Source organism: Erpetoichthys calabaricus, chromosome 9, assembly GCF_900747795.2.
Source record: "Erpetoichthys calabaricus chromosome 9, fErpCal1.3, whole genome shotgun sequence".
NCBI classification, from domain to species: domain Eukaryota; kingdom Metazoa; phylum Chordata; class Cladistia; order Polypteriformes; family Polypteridae; genus Erpetoichthys; species Erpetoichthys calabaricus.
The window spans coordinates 134122492-134138227 of NC_041402.2; the positions used below are offsets into that span (position 1 = coordinate 134122492).

Below are 15736 nucleotides of genomic sequence, written 5' to 3' on the forward strand. Positions count from 1 at the left end.
TAGTAGACAAGTAGTATTACACTAGCATCCAGCCTAAATGACATTATGTTAAGTTTGTTGAAAGTAACAGGCAAGCTAATGCATCTAAAATGTCCAGAAAATAATATCTGTTTGAAAAGGCAAGTTACTATATACAGTGCCCTCCACTATTATTGGCACCCCTTGTAAAAATTAGTAAGAAGGGTTAGAAAAAAATCAGTTTGCTGAAGAACCGTCATCTTGCACTGAAAAAATGAAACAAGTTAATTCAAAGAAAAACAAAGCCCTCATCAAGAAATATTTTTAACAAAAACACATGTGCCACAATTGTTGGCACCCTTAGAAATTAATGTGAAACAATGTAACTGAAGCATGTTTCCCATTTAAATTGGACATTAAGTTGATTGGAATATACAGGACCTTTCCAGCTGAAATCAATGACTTCCTGATTAACTGGGATACAAATGTGAGGAGACACAGAGCCAGATTTCCTTAGCCAACCATAATCATGGCAAAGAAAAAAAGAACACTCCATCCAAATGAGGGAGAAGTGTGTTGCCCTTCATAACTCAGGGAATGGCAATAAAAAAAAATTGGTGCTTGTCTGAAAATGCCCATTTCTACAGTTAGGGCAATACTGTAATAAAAAAAGTGGTCATTAATTGATACTGTGACAAACTTGCCTGGAAGAGTTTATTTTACTCCCCCTACAGTAAGAAGGATGGTAAAAGAGACAATAATATCTCCAAGGATTACTGTTGGGGAATTGCAAGAAAAACTAAAATCCTGGGGTTATCATGTCTCCAGAAACACCATCAGACGGCCTCTCCATGCCAACTGATTATTTGGAAAGTTTGTCAGAAAGAATCCTTTTCTGTCAGTTATCCACAAACGTAAGAGCTTGGAGTTTATAAAATGTTACTAAAACTTTGACTGGAACTGTGTTCTATGGTCTAATGAAACAAAACTTGAACTTTTTGACAATAAACATGCAAAGTGGGTTTGATGGGAACCTTGTCCCAACTGTGAAATATGGTGGAGGTTCTGTGATGTTGTGGGGCTGTTTTTCCTCCAAAGGCCCTGGAAACATTGTTGGGGTACATGGCGTCAAGAATTCCATGAAATATCAGGAGATTTTAAATCAAAACCTGGCTGCATTCGCCAGGAAACAAAAACTGGGTCATCATTGGATCTTCCAGCAGGATAATAATCTGAAACACATGTCCATGTCAGCTAACCATTGCAGGGTTGATAACAAAATCAAAGTTATGCTATGGCCATCTCGGCCCCCTGACCTGAAGCCTTTTGAAAACTTGTGGAATCAGCTGAAGAAGAGGGCACTGTATGTACAAGAGATGAAACATATTTTAAACCAAAAACTACATTCTATTAAAAAAGAGAAAAAAAAGTACTCTTAAGTTTGCTTAACGCTGTAATGATTAATGTTCTACAAAGTTATTACTTAATAAAACAACTACTGAGTATGCATTCTTTGTAGAACAGTGCTTATTGAATTTGCATAAAGAAACAAGAAAAAAAGAACCGCATTTAGCAGGATCTTTCCTCCATGTTATAGTCTGCTTATTGGTGTGGTGTTAAATGGGCCTTCATCAAAAATGTATCCTGACTCTCCCACAGTTTTTGTTTTTTCATTTTCTTTTTGGAGTTATTCCACAAAACAAGATATACAGCAAAATAATTGATTGTTGTAATTTTTTTTTTATTCTAAGCAAATTCATTTCTTTTTTCTAAACTAAAAAGTTATGTTATGTAGACATTATAGCCAGTTAACTGAATAAACAGATGTTAAAAAGTAACTTCGGCTTCTGTTCACTGAACTGGGCTCAAGGCCAGTTCAAACAAAATGGGGAATAAACAGGATCTGTGTTTCCAAATTTGTCTGCGCAACTAAACCATTATTATTCCAGCTTCATTGAGTATATTATTTTTCCAGTCTGCTGTTTGGCAGTTTAGTGGTGTAAGTATGTTAGGAATGCAAACTCTATGCAAATGCAAACTCCCTGCCAAGAACCGTGAAAGCTGATGAATGCTCTCATACTGATGCCTGAAATCTTGGAAATTTTTGATTTTGTATATACAAGAAGAACCCATAGAGTTTTTTAAGCTTGTGGACCATTAAGTATCTATGCACTGTGCAACCAAGAAACCTTCAGGCAAATAAAATACGAATAGCCAATTTTATTTAGGTCAAGTCTGAAATGAGTCAATGCCAAGTTAATACGAATACCTTTGTACATTATATGGGATTAACCTAGTAACACATCTCATTGTAAAGGATGTACACACATATGCAACCAAGATATTGTCTTTCATTTTTATTTATTTTTGTGCCCAGTTTCTTTTACCTTAAAATTCAAAGTGGATATCTGGGTCAAATAAGTATTGATGCCAAGAACTACTGCAGGACACCAAGAAGATAAAGAAAATGGGAAACACTTAACTATTTTAAATGTTTGTCAAAGTTTTTAAAAAACAGTGTGCATGGTCTCCTCAACTACTCCAAAAATAGTAGGCTGCACTAAATGAACAAAATAGTAAATAGTCAGTAAAAGTAGAAAACAATGACAAATTTTAATATTTCATTTATTATAGATAATTGATTTCTTTAAATTTAGGATAAACCAAAATGAAGTACAACATTTCCCAAGGTCATTGCGCAAGGTAGAAGCAGCCGAGTGGGCTCAGTTGGGGGTCCTTTGATAAGTCATCCCTTATAGTTTTCAGTCGGCAACATGCTTTAGTCCGTTTCGCAACGGTGCTTTCGCTGTCAAAGCGTTCTTCAAAAACAACAAATCTATCCTCACTATGCAGTACGCCTTCCGAACGCACTTCAGCATTCCTCCTAACAGTGATGTTCCAAATCGGAAATCAATTCTTTCATGGGTAGCTAAATTTAGACAGATGAGTGCAACATTGAAAAGAAAATCTCCAGGCTGTCCTAGGACTGCATGAATGCCTGAAAACATCCAAGCTGTAAGGGCATCAATTTTGCAGTCTCCTTAATGTTTAATGCACAAACATGATTGTGCCTTAGGCATTTCCAACACATCTTTGAGGAGGATTTTGCATGAGGACCTTAATTTCCAACCATACAAAATGATGCTAGTTCACGAACTCCTTGGGAGAGCCGTATAGAGATGTGCATGAATATTCTACAAACCGTTCATCAAGATGCCATCGTCATGTGTAGCAACAAGGTACATTTCTATTTTAGTGGTTGCATAAATAAGCAAAACTTTCGCTAGTGGGCTGAAATCAACCCTCGTGAACTTTATCAGAGACCCCTGTACAGTGAGTGTGTCACAGTTTGGTGCCAGTGAGTGTGTCACAGTTTGGTGCGCTGTTTCAGAATTTGGCATTGTAGGCCCTTACTTTTTTTTTTTTTTAGGAGGGGGCAGCAACAGTCACCATCACTTCTGAACATCATATTGAAATGCTAGAGAACTTTTTGCGGCCCCAGCTGGAAGAAATAAATGTGATGGATGCCAGTTTTTAACAGGATGGAGCAACAGTTTATAGGGCATGGAGATCCATGTACATTAAGTTTTGTGGGAGATGTTTCCGGGGAAGTTGATCTCCCTGCACAGCGATGTTGGGTGGCCTTCACATTTTCCTTATCTCACTCCGTGTGATTTCTTCTTGTGGGGCTATCTCAAGTCGAAGGTATACACACACCAACCTCAAAACCTTGAAACACTAGAAGATGTTATTTGCCACGAAATCGCCGCTATTCCCCATGAAATAGCCAAACGAGCCATGCGAGCATTCAGAAATTATCTCGAAGAGTGTATCGCTAATGATGGCCACCATCTTGAAGACAACATTTTTAAAACACAGTGAAAAAAACTTATTTTGTATACCTTTTCTCATGTCGTAATGAAATGTATTTTATCTTGTAGCATTTTTGTTGAATAAACATTTGAAATGTGGTGCTTCCTTTTGGCTCACCCTGTATAATAAATGAAAATAATAATCTTGTTTAAAACTGTTAACAGTCTCTTTTTGAAGAATCCAAAAATTGGCTTTTCTGTTGAGAGTGGATAGTAAGCCATTAGTATGGGGCTGGCTACATGCATTTCGTACATGTGGGTTAGGGGTGAAATTTCTGCTGGAAGTTCTGTTAAAACTGTATAAACTGGTTGAAAGGTATTTGAGGAAGAAAATGTTGAATCAAGGTATTTAAAATGCCTATACAAAGAAGGTCAAATTAAAATAGTGACAAGTATGTGTATAAACCATTTGTTGGGGCTATTGGTAATTGAAGAAATATTGCTTATGTTGAAGTGGGGAATTTTCTGAATATAATAAATTGGGTTTTCTGCTATTGGTATTGATTTTTTTATTTTACAAACGAAAGAAACAAACAAAATATGTTTCATTTCACATACAGTATTTTTTCTTTTACTGTTAGGCTCAAGCCACTGGATATTGAGTTCATGAAAAGACTTCATGAAAAAGTGAATGTTATCCCTTTGATTGCAAAAGCAGACACACTCACCCCAGAGGAGTGCCATCATTTTAAAAAACAGGTATTCACATATCATTATCACTTAAAATACTGTCTTTCCAAATTAATATTTACTTTTTGTCAATCAAATAAACTTTGCTGGTAAAAAAATGTCTACAAATTAGTAATTTTTGCATAAAAATTACATTATCATAACACAATTGAATGTTCATACATCAGGTTATTTTCCAGCCCATTTATCTATTTCTGAGTTGCATGAAACTGGTGCTTATCCAGGCCACACTGAGCACAAAGGAGAACACCAATGTAGACAGGACATCAGGCTTGCTAGACTACACATTCACTCTAATGAGGCTAATTTAGAGTCGCTAGGTAACTATTAAAACTAAGATAGTACAATTTGCTGCATGAAATAAATCAAATGTAACTTTTGTTTTAATGTAATATATTCACCCACAAAATCTAACACCCAGGAGATACTATTATTGTTGGATGCAGAAAAAGCATTTGATATGGCTGAATGGGTCTACCTTTTCACTACATTGGAGAAATGTGGGTTTCACCTGAACATATGTGCATGGATCAAACTACTGTATACCAGTCTAGAAGCTTCAGATTTTCTTAACATTATTTCAGACTTCTTCAAACTAGAACGTGGTACTAGACAAGGATGCCCCCTGTCACCACTGTTTTTTGCAGTCGCCATTGAGCCACTGGCAGTTCACTTTCAACATACTTATGAGAGAAAGGGGATTATCAGAGAAGGACTTGAACAGAAAATATCACTATATGCAGATGACTTGGTACTATATATATCAGATCCACAAAATACTGTGCCTGCAGTCCTAACAGCACTAGTAGAATTTCAAAAGATTTCTTGACTCAAAATTAATTTGAATAAAAGTGTGCTCTTTCCAGTGAACTCTAGCACATAATATTAGATTGGACACCTTCCCAATTATTATCGCAGATCAGTTTAAACTCCTAGGGGTAAACATTGCAAGTAAACATAAAGCTCTTTATCAACAAAAATTTGCTGTCTGCATGGAAAAACTTAAGCAAAACTTGAATAGATGGTCAACCCTTCATCTCACTTTAGCTGGAAATTAACACTGTCATGATGAATATCCTTCCTAAATTTCTTTTTCTATTTCAAAGCATTCCAGTATAATCAGTAAATCATTTTTTAACAAGTTAGATCCAATCATAACCTCATTTATTTGGAATTCAAAACATCCACGCATCCAAAGGATGACCCAACAATGACTTAAGTAGAATGTGGCATGGCTCTACCTAACTTTCAGTTTTATTACTGGGCGGCAAATATACAAGCTATAAAAACCTAGACATTGACACAAATAAATGAACATACACAGCCTTGATCCGCAATAGAAATAAAATCCTGCAGTACTTTTTTATATTCGTTGATTTGTACCCCAGTAAATACAAGTTTTCGCCAATATACTAACAACCCAATTGTGCTTCATTCACTCAGAATATGGAACCAATGTAGGAAGTACTTCAAGATAGAGAAGCTTTTATCTGTGGCACTACTGCACGCTACCCATCTTTTTCCACCCTCTCAAATGTACAGAGTTTTTAATGTTTGTAAAATATTTGGGATTAAATCACTTTAAGATTTGTACATAGTTAACGTCTTCGCATCCTACAAACAATTACACTCCAAATTTAGTTTTCCATCAACACAATTCTTTCACTGCCTCCAAATTAGAAACTTTGCTAAATAAAATCTGCCCAATTTTTATCACCTCCCACCTACTTCTATTCCAGAAGAAAAAATGATCAGTCTTGAGGACTCAGACAGCATTTCTGTAATATATAAAAGCATTTTAAAGTCCCTCCCTTTTGCGTTAGTGTAATTTTCTTTTTCTTTGAAAGTTGATGTTTTCCTTGAGACTGTAAAACCAGGCCTTTTCTCCACTGAAATCATTGAAATATATGGGTGTGGTTCATTTCCACCAGCAGTAAGTTTCAAAGGTTACAAATTTACATGGCTGTCAAGCATGTTTCATTTTTTGTGCAAAGAACTGAAAGGTATACTTGAGTTGCTGCTTCAATGCCAAAAGGCTCTCTCCATAGACAAACAAGTAAAGTATGTGATGCAAACAGAATTTAATGTAATTTTTTTCAGTTTATTCTTTTCCTTCAAAAGTAAAAGAAAAATCAACACATTAGTATAGTGGTGTATATAGTGTATTCACTGTCTTTGAATTTTTTGAGAGCATATCTGATTTTGATTGTTTTATATTGTAATCCTGTCCATAAGTAGGAAGTGTAGAGTATTGAAAACACAACACTGCAAATAAAACATTTTTTTTTTTTTTTTATAAATGTCTAACATTCCAGTCATAAGTCGTATTTTGGCTTATACTCAATCTACAGTATGTTCTTTTTAATATCTTGATAGATCTTTGAATCCGCTGGTAGAAGCTGAAATGCTCCACACTACTTGTGCCACAGAACTTTCTTTTTTTTTTTTTGCATTCTGAATGGCAGGATCACAGTTTCTCTTTTATCTCCAGATAATGAAGGAAATTCTGGAGCACAAGATAAAGATTTATGAGTTTCCTGATGCAGAAGAGGATGAAGACAGAAAACTCATTAAAAAAATAAAGGTTTTTATCTATATAGTTTTTAATCTATCTACTGTTTAATAGGAAAAGATTTCTCAAAATCTTAAATTACTTGGTACTGCACTTCAAGTTATTATTAGTTATATGAAAGAGTTTAAAATAATAATACATTCTGTTTCAGACACTGTATTAGTTCACATTACTGAATATTGACAAACCAAATAATACAAGTGCAGTGCAGACAGATTTTTCAGTACAGCCAATTTAATTGACCTAAACTGGACATGTATCTGTATTCTTATTCAAGGTGAAAGATCTTATTTCATCAGTTCACTCAGAATATTTCAAGCGATGACCTTTCTACAAGAGAGATAAAAGTCGACTACCTTTTATTTTACCCAAATGCGTAATTATGAAAGCAACATAAAGATACCAAGCCAAACATTTTCTTATAATAAGGGACATTTTGGTATAAAAATGTAAAATTAAAAAAAAAAACTTTTTTTAAGGTCATATAGCCTTAAAAATATTACGTTTCTGTAAAATACTGTTTTTTCTGAGTACATGTCACCCTTTAACAGCTTTAAAACAATTATTAGGTTGCTTACTAATGAATCATACAAAATACACTGATTTTACTATATATAACGTTTATAGGGTTAAATAAAAATTTAACACACTGTATTGCCCTCTTAGCAAAATTTTGTGTATGACAGTTTTCCAGAGGTGAGTGATCTCTTAAGCAGAACTCTGGAAAACATGCAAATTGGTACTTTTGTGTTCAGCTTGTTAAGCATTAGAACTTGCTAGTTATTATTATAATGCTGAACACTTCACAAAATGTTTGTGTCTGCCAGCAAAAGTAGTTAGTTCATGACTCATGTTCTTACTTTTACTAAATAGTCTGAATATATTTGGTAATGTCAGTTATTTGTGAAGGTTTGGACGATTTTTATGTGTATATAAGATTAAATTCTGTATATCCTAGGAAAGAATGCCTCTAGCTGTAGTAGGCAGTAATACCGTCATAGAAGTCAATGGAAAAAAGGTCAGAGGTCGTCAGTATCCCTGGGGTGTTGCAGAAGGTATGTTTCTTAATGTTCATTTGTGATTTTATTAGTAAAGGATGTATTCATTCAGTAATTTAATTTAAAATGGAAAGTAACACAAAAACAACAATGAAGCAAAAAATGTGCTTATTAACATTCTCAAATGTGATAACCTGTTCAGTGTGCAAGTGTTCAATTGGTAATTAATAGATTTTTTTTTTTTTTTTTAAACTTTTTCTTTCCTCTGAACATTGCAATGTGTACCTTGTCTATATATTACAATCTACTGACAGACTAATCAGACAGTGTTTTTTATTTATTTATTTATTTTTTGCTTGGAGTTTATTGGGAGAAGTATTTTTGGTGACAGGGTAGAGCTGTTACAGCTATAAAATGCGTGCACGTTTAATACATCATTTATATACTGCCTTGGAACTGTTTTTTTAAATCAGACACCTGTTAATCACTAATTATTTTTAAATCAGAAAAGTTACCATGTGTTCAATTAAAGTAATACTTTTTTTTTCTTGCAGAACAGTTACCATGTATTCAGTTCAATTAAAGTAATAATAGTTTTTTTCTTTTTTCTTTTAAATTGTTGTACAGTATACAATAATATAATACTTAAGCTGCAGATAATCCTTGTCCAGGAATCATTATTCTAGTGCTAGTTAGTTTCCAGCTTGATATTTATTCATCATTAGGAGCTTTGCCTTCGCAATCATTTTTTTTTTTTAAATTTGATTTGATATACAGTACTTTATTAAAACCTTTGGGGAAGTTGTCTTATCGCATGACCTCTGGGGGTCAGAGCACTGTGTCAGCCATTGTACAGTGCCCCGGTTTAATTTTCAGGTTAAGGGGCTTGCTCAAGGGCCCAACTGAGTAGCAAGTGGTAAATTTCAAAGCTTCAGATATTCTTTGTTTGTAGAATGTAAACAATGTCCGCAGATGATAAATGTCTTAATTCACAGTAAGTATTCATTAAAATGCAACATCTTAAACTTTCAAATACAAAGTATAATTTTTGTATAATGTTTAAAATTATCTGAATACAGTTTGTTCATAATGCAGTGACAGTAGACCATGTACAATTTCTCACTGAAGTCTTTCTTTTATAAGGCACAGTGGTATTTGAGTTAAAGGATAAGTTTGATATTTTTCAAGCTGTAGTTATTTCTTCACAGTAATGGGATATAGTAATTTGACACATCATTATTGTTTTCTGAAGTGAAGCATTTTTTAGAATAAAAATGCCTACTCTGCTCTGCTCTTGGGTTTTAAAAATGGTCAAAAGAAAGGGGGTACAAACGTGAAAATAAAAGTATTAAAACTTACCAAATATATATATTTTTCAAACCAATTGTGTGTGTTTTTCTGCATGTTCAAATTGTAAAACAGCATATCTATGTCGCATTAGGTGTGTTGGGGGGTGGGGGTGCCAAACATGTTTTATGTTATTCAGTCATTTTCAAGAGAGACAGGCTGTATGCTTAACCTTACTGCTTGTCCTTTCATATCAACGTTCAGTCCCAGGAAGTGTGGTTTCTCTAGCATATCCAAAATTATTGTGCTGCATTCAACATTACTGAGTACTACGGTCTCTGTTCTGTAGACAGCTAGAAAGGTATCATTGAAAAATTGTGTATGACGAAAAAGATCATAGACAAATCTAAAACACCTGTCAGTGCTCCAGGTATTTCAGTAATGGATCACCGAATAGGAGTTTAAGTAAATGTCTGCTTACTCCTCAGTTGTTGTCTTATTACCATATCTTCCACAAAAACAACTAGACATGCGCTGTAAAATTAAATAATTGGTTTGTGACGCTCATTAAGCTATGTGCACTTTTAACGTCACAAAGTGTAATAGGCAAAAAGTACATCCTGTTACAAACACCATACATGGTTCCTGAATTCAGTTTGGTATAGCTGTAAATAAAATCACCAGGAATGGTGTTTCCGAAGGAGTAAAATATACAGCCTGAAGCGGCAATTGGATACGTGTCTATGGAAATGTAAAACATTACTCATGCTAGCCACTGTGGGCAGGGTACGAACAGGAAACATATCTTTACCTCAAGGGCATAGTACCAAGAATTTGCGATAACATTATTTACTTCTAGTTTACATGCTTTCTTAAATTGAGTATCTTTGCCTCTTCATAGTAGGCTGTTTTGGTCAAAGTTTATCCCTTGAGCTACATTATGAATGCTGCAACAGGCTATGTAATTATTTTTTTATATTTATAACAACTGCATCACTTTAGAACACAAGTTCACATGGTAAATTATATATACTATGATTGTGAAAAGACAACTTTAACTTGAAAAATAACAAAACATATCATTTCAGCAGTTAGTATTACAAATAGACTAGATTTAAAGCATTGTACTAATAAGTAACCTTCTCTGCATTCAATACATGTTTAATGCACAGCAGAGTCCCATGATTGTTGTTATTTATGATACAGCAGAATACTTTCACACAGCTGAAATATACCTAGTTCAGTTTATGTAGAATGGTCCATTCACCCAACCTTCTCTGAGTTTTTTTTTAACTAATTGAAAATCAGTTGCATTTGTAACATTTACAATGTTAATATAAGTAAAAATGTCATTTAAAAACATTTTTACTTCTATCTGTCAGTCTTTCAAACCCACTTATTTCAAGTAGAGTTATTTGGATGCTGGAATCTATCCCAGCAAGACATCGGGCACAAGGTAGGAGCAGTCTTTAGTCAGGGTGCCAGCCCATTGCATGGAGAAGAAGTGCACACACACATGTGCGCATACTTCCATCAAGGGCTGATTTAGTAGTATCATTCCATATAACCTGCATCTCTTTGGACTGTGGAAGAAAACTGGAACACTCTGAGAAAAACCCGGGAAGAACATCAATGCAGGGAGTACCCAGGACTCTAATCTCAGTGTCCTGGGTACAAGGCAGTAGTGCTACAGCTACTCCACAGAGTTCCCCTTTTATATCTATCCTTCACATTAAAATAAATACAAAAGAAGTTACATTTTAGTTATCCATCTTCAAAGAAAAGCCAAGAAAATCTAAGAATTATGGAAGTAAAATTATAGGCATAAATTGCCTAAATACTTTATTATGCTATACTTTGTAATTTATTTTTAGAGTTTTTAATGTAACAAGACACATGTATATTTAAAAATTGAGATTTTAATTTTAGAAATGCTTCTCATTTTTATAACTTTCTTATTGTCAGTTTGTCCCAAATATACTATGTGTAGAGTAACTGCTTAAAGTGAAGGTGAAAGTGTAATGCACTTACAGGAGTGAACCTGTAACGTTTAGGCTCAAATACACTTCAAAGTCTCATTAATATTTTTACTTCTACTACATGTGTCACTATAACATCAGTTGATTTTTTCCTTATAAAGCAGCCTAAATTGTACTACCTTGAAACTAGTTATTATCTATTCATCCATTTGTTCAACACTAAAATTACCAGAGCCTACGAGAAAACTCGTAAATCCGGCCCACCTTAAATCCATTGGCACCTCTCCCTCAGCGTCTTTTGTCCTGTAAATGTGCCGATTAAGACAAGCAGCAAGGAGCCTGCTATTCCATCCCCCCACCGTCGCAGAAAGTGCACAAAGTTCTCCCAGCTCATGCCTTGATTGATTATCTGGGAGTGACGTGTTGGTTTTAGAGTGGAAATAATAGATCGTTATTTGGAACACATGCATTTCATGTGTGTTCCATTTCAACAGTAATCTGTGTAAACACATTGTTAAAACAGAAACTTTTTCATATTTTAGTAATAAGTGTTACAAATTGTAGGTATAAACTATAGAATGTTGAAGCCTGGAGTCCAAAGATCAAATAAACACTTTCACAAAAGGTTCAAGGACGATACTACAGCTTACGTGGCGTAGCGGTAAGATTTGCTGACTTGTAATCAAGAGTCCCCGGTTCGATCCTCACTGCCTCCTATATTTGCCGTTTTCAGTAGTGAGCTGCTCTAATTGTTAATATTATACAATACACACATATATTTGGTTTGTGTCTGTAACAGCCTCTGTACATTTATAGGACTTGTAAATGTTACTCTTTTTTTTCCACTTTTATTCTCTCAGTCACGACCACGATGCATACTACAGCCCCCCCAGGGATCTGACTCTGTTACTTTTTATCTGAAACTGGGAATAACTTTAGATGTGAGTGGTGTTTTGAGGCAATGGATCTGGACATTCTCTGATCTGGATGGATAAAAGACATACAGTTAGGTCCATAAATATTTGGACAGGGACAACTTTTTTCTAATTTTGGTTCTGTACATTACCACAATGAATTTTAAATGAAACAACTCAGATGCAGTTGAAGTGCAGACTTCCAGCTTTAATTCAGTGGGGTGAACAAAACGATTGCATAAAAATGTGAGGCAACTAAAGCATTTTTAAACACAATCCCTTCATTTCAGGGGCTCAGAAGTAATTGGACAATTGACTCAAAGGCTATTTCATGGGCAGGTGTGGGTAAGTCCGTCGTTATGTCATTATCAATTAAGCAGATAAAAGGCCTGGAGTTGATTTGAGGTGTGGTGCTTGCATGTGGAAGATTATACTGTGAACAGACAACATGCGGTCAAAGGAGCTCTCCATGCAGGTGAAAGAAGCCATCCTTAAGCTGCGAAAACAGAAAAAACCCATCCGAGAAATTGCTACAATATTCTGAGTGGCAAAATCTACAGTTTGGTACATCCTGAGAAAGAAAGCAAGCACTGGTGAACTCAGCAACGCAAAAAGACCTGGACATCCACGGAAGACAACAGTGGTGGATGATCGCAGAATCATTTCCATGGTGAAGAGAAACCCCTTCACAACAGCCAACCAAGTGAACAACACTCTCAAGGGGGTAGGCGTATCAATATCCAAGTCTACCATAAAGTGAAGACTGCATGAACGTAAATACAGAGGGTGCACTGCAAGGTGCAAGCCACTCATAAGCCTCAAGAATAGAAAGGCTACATTGGACTTTGCTAAAGAACATCTAAAAAAGCCAGCACAGTTCCGGAAAAACATTCTTTGGACAGATGAAACCAAGATCAACCTCTACCTGAATGATGGCAAGAAAAAAGTATGGAGAAGACGTGGAACAGCTCATTATCCAAAGCATACCACATCATCTGTAAAACACGGTGGAGGCAGTGTGATGGCTTGGGCGTGCATGGCTGCCAGTGGCACTGGGACACTAGTGTTTATTGATGATGTGACACAGGACAGAAGCCGCCAAATGAATTATGAGGTGTTCAGAGACATACTGTCTGCTCAAATCCAGCTAAATGTAGTCAAATTGATTGGGCGGCGTTTCATGATACAGATGGACAATGACCCAAAACATACTGCCGAAGCAACCTAGGAGTTTATTAAAACAAAGAAGTGGAAAATTCTTGAATGGCCAAGTCAGTCACCTGATCTTAACCCAATTGAGCATGCATTTCACTTGTTGAAGACTAAACTTGGGACAGAAAGGTCCACAAACAAACAGCAACTGAAAGCCGCTGCAGTAAAGGCCTGGCAGAGCATTAAAAATGAGGAAACCCAGCATCTGGTGATATCCATGAGTTCAAGACTTCAGGCTGTTATTGCCAGCAAAGGGTTTTCAACCATGTATTAGAAATTAATATTTTGTCTTCATTTATTTAATTTGTCCAATTACTTTTGAGCCCCGAAATGAAGGAATTGTGTTAAAAAAATGCTTTAGTTGCCTCACATTTTTATGCAATCATTTTGTTCACCCCACTGAATTAAAGCTGAAAGTCTGCACTTCAACTGCATCTGAGTTGTTTCATTTAAAATTCATTATGGTAATGTACAGAACCAAAATTAGAAAAAAAAATGGTCTCTGTCCAAATATTTATGGACCTAACTGGAATAACTCATTTTATGACCTGTACAGTACATTTCGAAAAACATTGTGGCACGGATGCAATATTATTCATATTCATTCGCATAACATCTTGCGGTAGTAATCACTGACTGCGTGTTTTGTATTTGAAAGACAAATATATGGGACATTGGGAATAAATTTATGGTACTTGTAAAAGTTAGCTTTCTTCAGTTTTATTCTCCCGATCACGATCATGCTCTAACACCGGCCCCCCGTCTCTCCAGATCTGACTCTAAGTAACAGCGTCCGCGTAAATTCACACCCGATCGGATGCTGTTCGTTTTCAAATAATATTGCATTAGTGCGATGATGTTTTCTGATTGGTACTATTCAGGTCATAAAATGATTTCTTCAAAATGTCACATATATTGTCTTTCTTTCAGGTGTGTAATAGAAACCACAGCACAGAGAGAAGTGTGCGCATTGCAAAAGGTACACATGTCGTAAATGTAGGAAGGATGGTTCTTGCATGTGTGTAAACTGTTAACATTTGAATCTGATGATTGCATATGGCGCTGTACTTACCTCTGTACTATTCTTTCCTCTGCATGTTCTGGAATACAAAAGAAACATCACCATACAGCAACATGTGGGAACTGGCAAGATCGGGGGAAAAAAATAACACGCGAAACATGCGGTCAGTAATTACTACCACAAGGTGTTTTATGAATGAATATGAATAATATGAATAATGTTGCATTCGTGCCACAATGTTTTCTGAAATGTACTATACAGGTCATAAAATGAGTTATTCCAAATATCATATATACCTATGTCTTTTATCCATCCAGATCAGAGAATGTCCAGATCCATTGCCTCAAAACACCACTCACATCTACAGTTATTCCCAGTTTCAGATAAAAAGTAACAGAGCCAGATCCCTGGGCAGAGCCTAGTATGCATCGTGGTCGTGACTGAGAGAATAAAAGTGGGGGAAAAAAGGGTAACTTTTACAAGTCCTATAAATGTACAGAGGCTGTTACAGACACAAACCAAATATATGTGTGTATTGTATAATATTAACAATTAGAGCAGCTCACTACTGAAAACGGCAAATATAGGAGGCAGTCAGGATCGAACCGGGGACTCTTGATTACAAGTCAGCAAATCTTACTACTACGCTACGGAAGCTGTTGTATCGTCCTTGAACCTTTTGTGAAAGTGTTTATTTGATCTTTGGACTTCAGGCTTCACACATTCTATAGTTTATACCTACATTTTGTAACATTTATTACTAAAATATAAAGTTTCTGTTTTAACAATGTGTTTATACAGATTACTGTAGAAACTGAACACACATGAAATGTATGTGTTCCAAATAACGATCTATTATTTCCACTCTAAAACTCCAGCACTTCACTCCCAGATTATCAATCATGGCATGAGCTGGGAGAATTTTGTGAACATTCTGCGATGTTGGGGGATGGAATAGCAGGCTGCTTGTCTTAATCGGCACATTTACAGGACAAAAGACGCTGACGGAGAGGTGCGAACGGATTTAAGGTGGGCCGAATTTATGAGTTTTCTCGTAGGCTCTGGTAATTCTTGTGTTAACGACTTTTTTAACTATAGCGCTGTAGAGAGCTAGAACTTATCCTGGCACCACCTGTTTCAAGATAGAAACCAACCACAGATGGGATGTCTGTCCCTTATGTGACACTTCTGTGACTCTTCACTATACTGGGACAATCTTCAATCACTGGCAAA

The 15736-nt window shown here is 35.7% G+C and overlaps 1 protein-coding gene across 2 annotated transcripts in view; it reads left to right on the plus strand.

Moving 5' to 3' along the window:
- LOC114658127 (septin-7-like) overlaps window positions 1–15736 on the plus strand; it is a 149106-nt gene that overhangs the window by 59620 nt on the left and 73750 nt on the right. For both annotated transcript variants that reach the window (XM_028810185.2, XM_051932002.1), the window contains exons 6-8: window positions 4412–4529; window positions 7012–7104; window positions 8051–8147. In XM_028810185.2, coding sequence (XP_028666018.1) covers window positions 4412–4529; window positions 7012–7104; window positions 8051–8147 — 308 coding nt within the window. The remainder of the gene's footprint in view (window positions 1–4411; window positions 4530–7011; window positions 7105–8050; window positions 8148–15736) is intronic.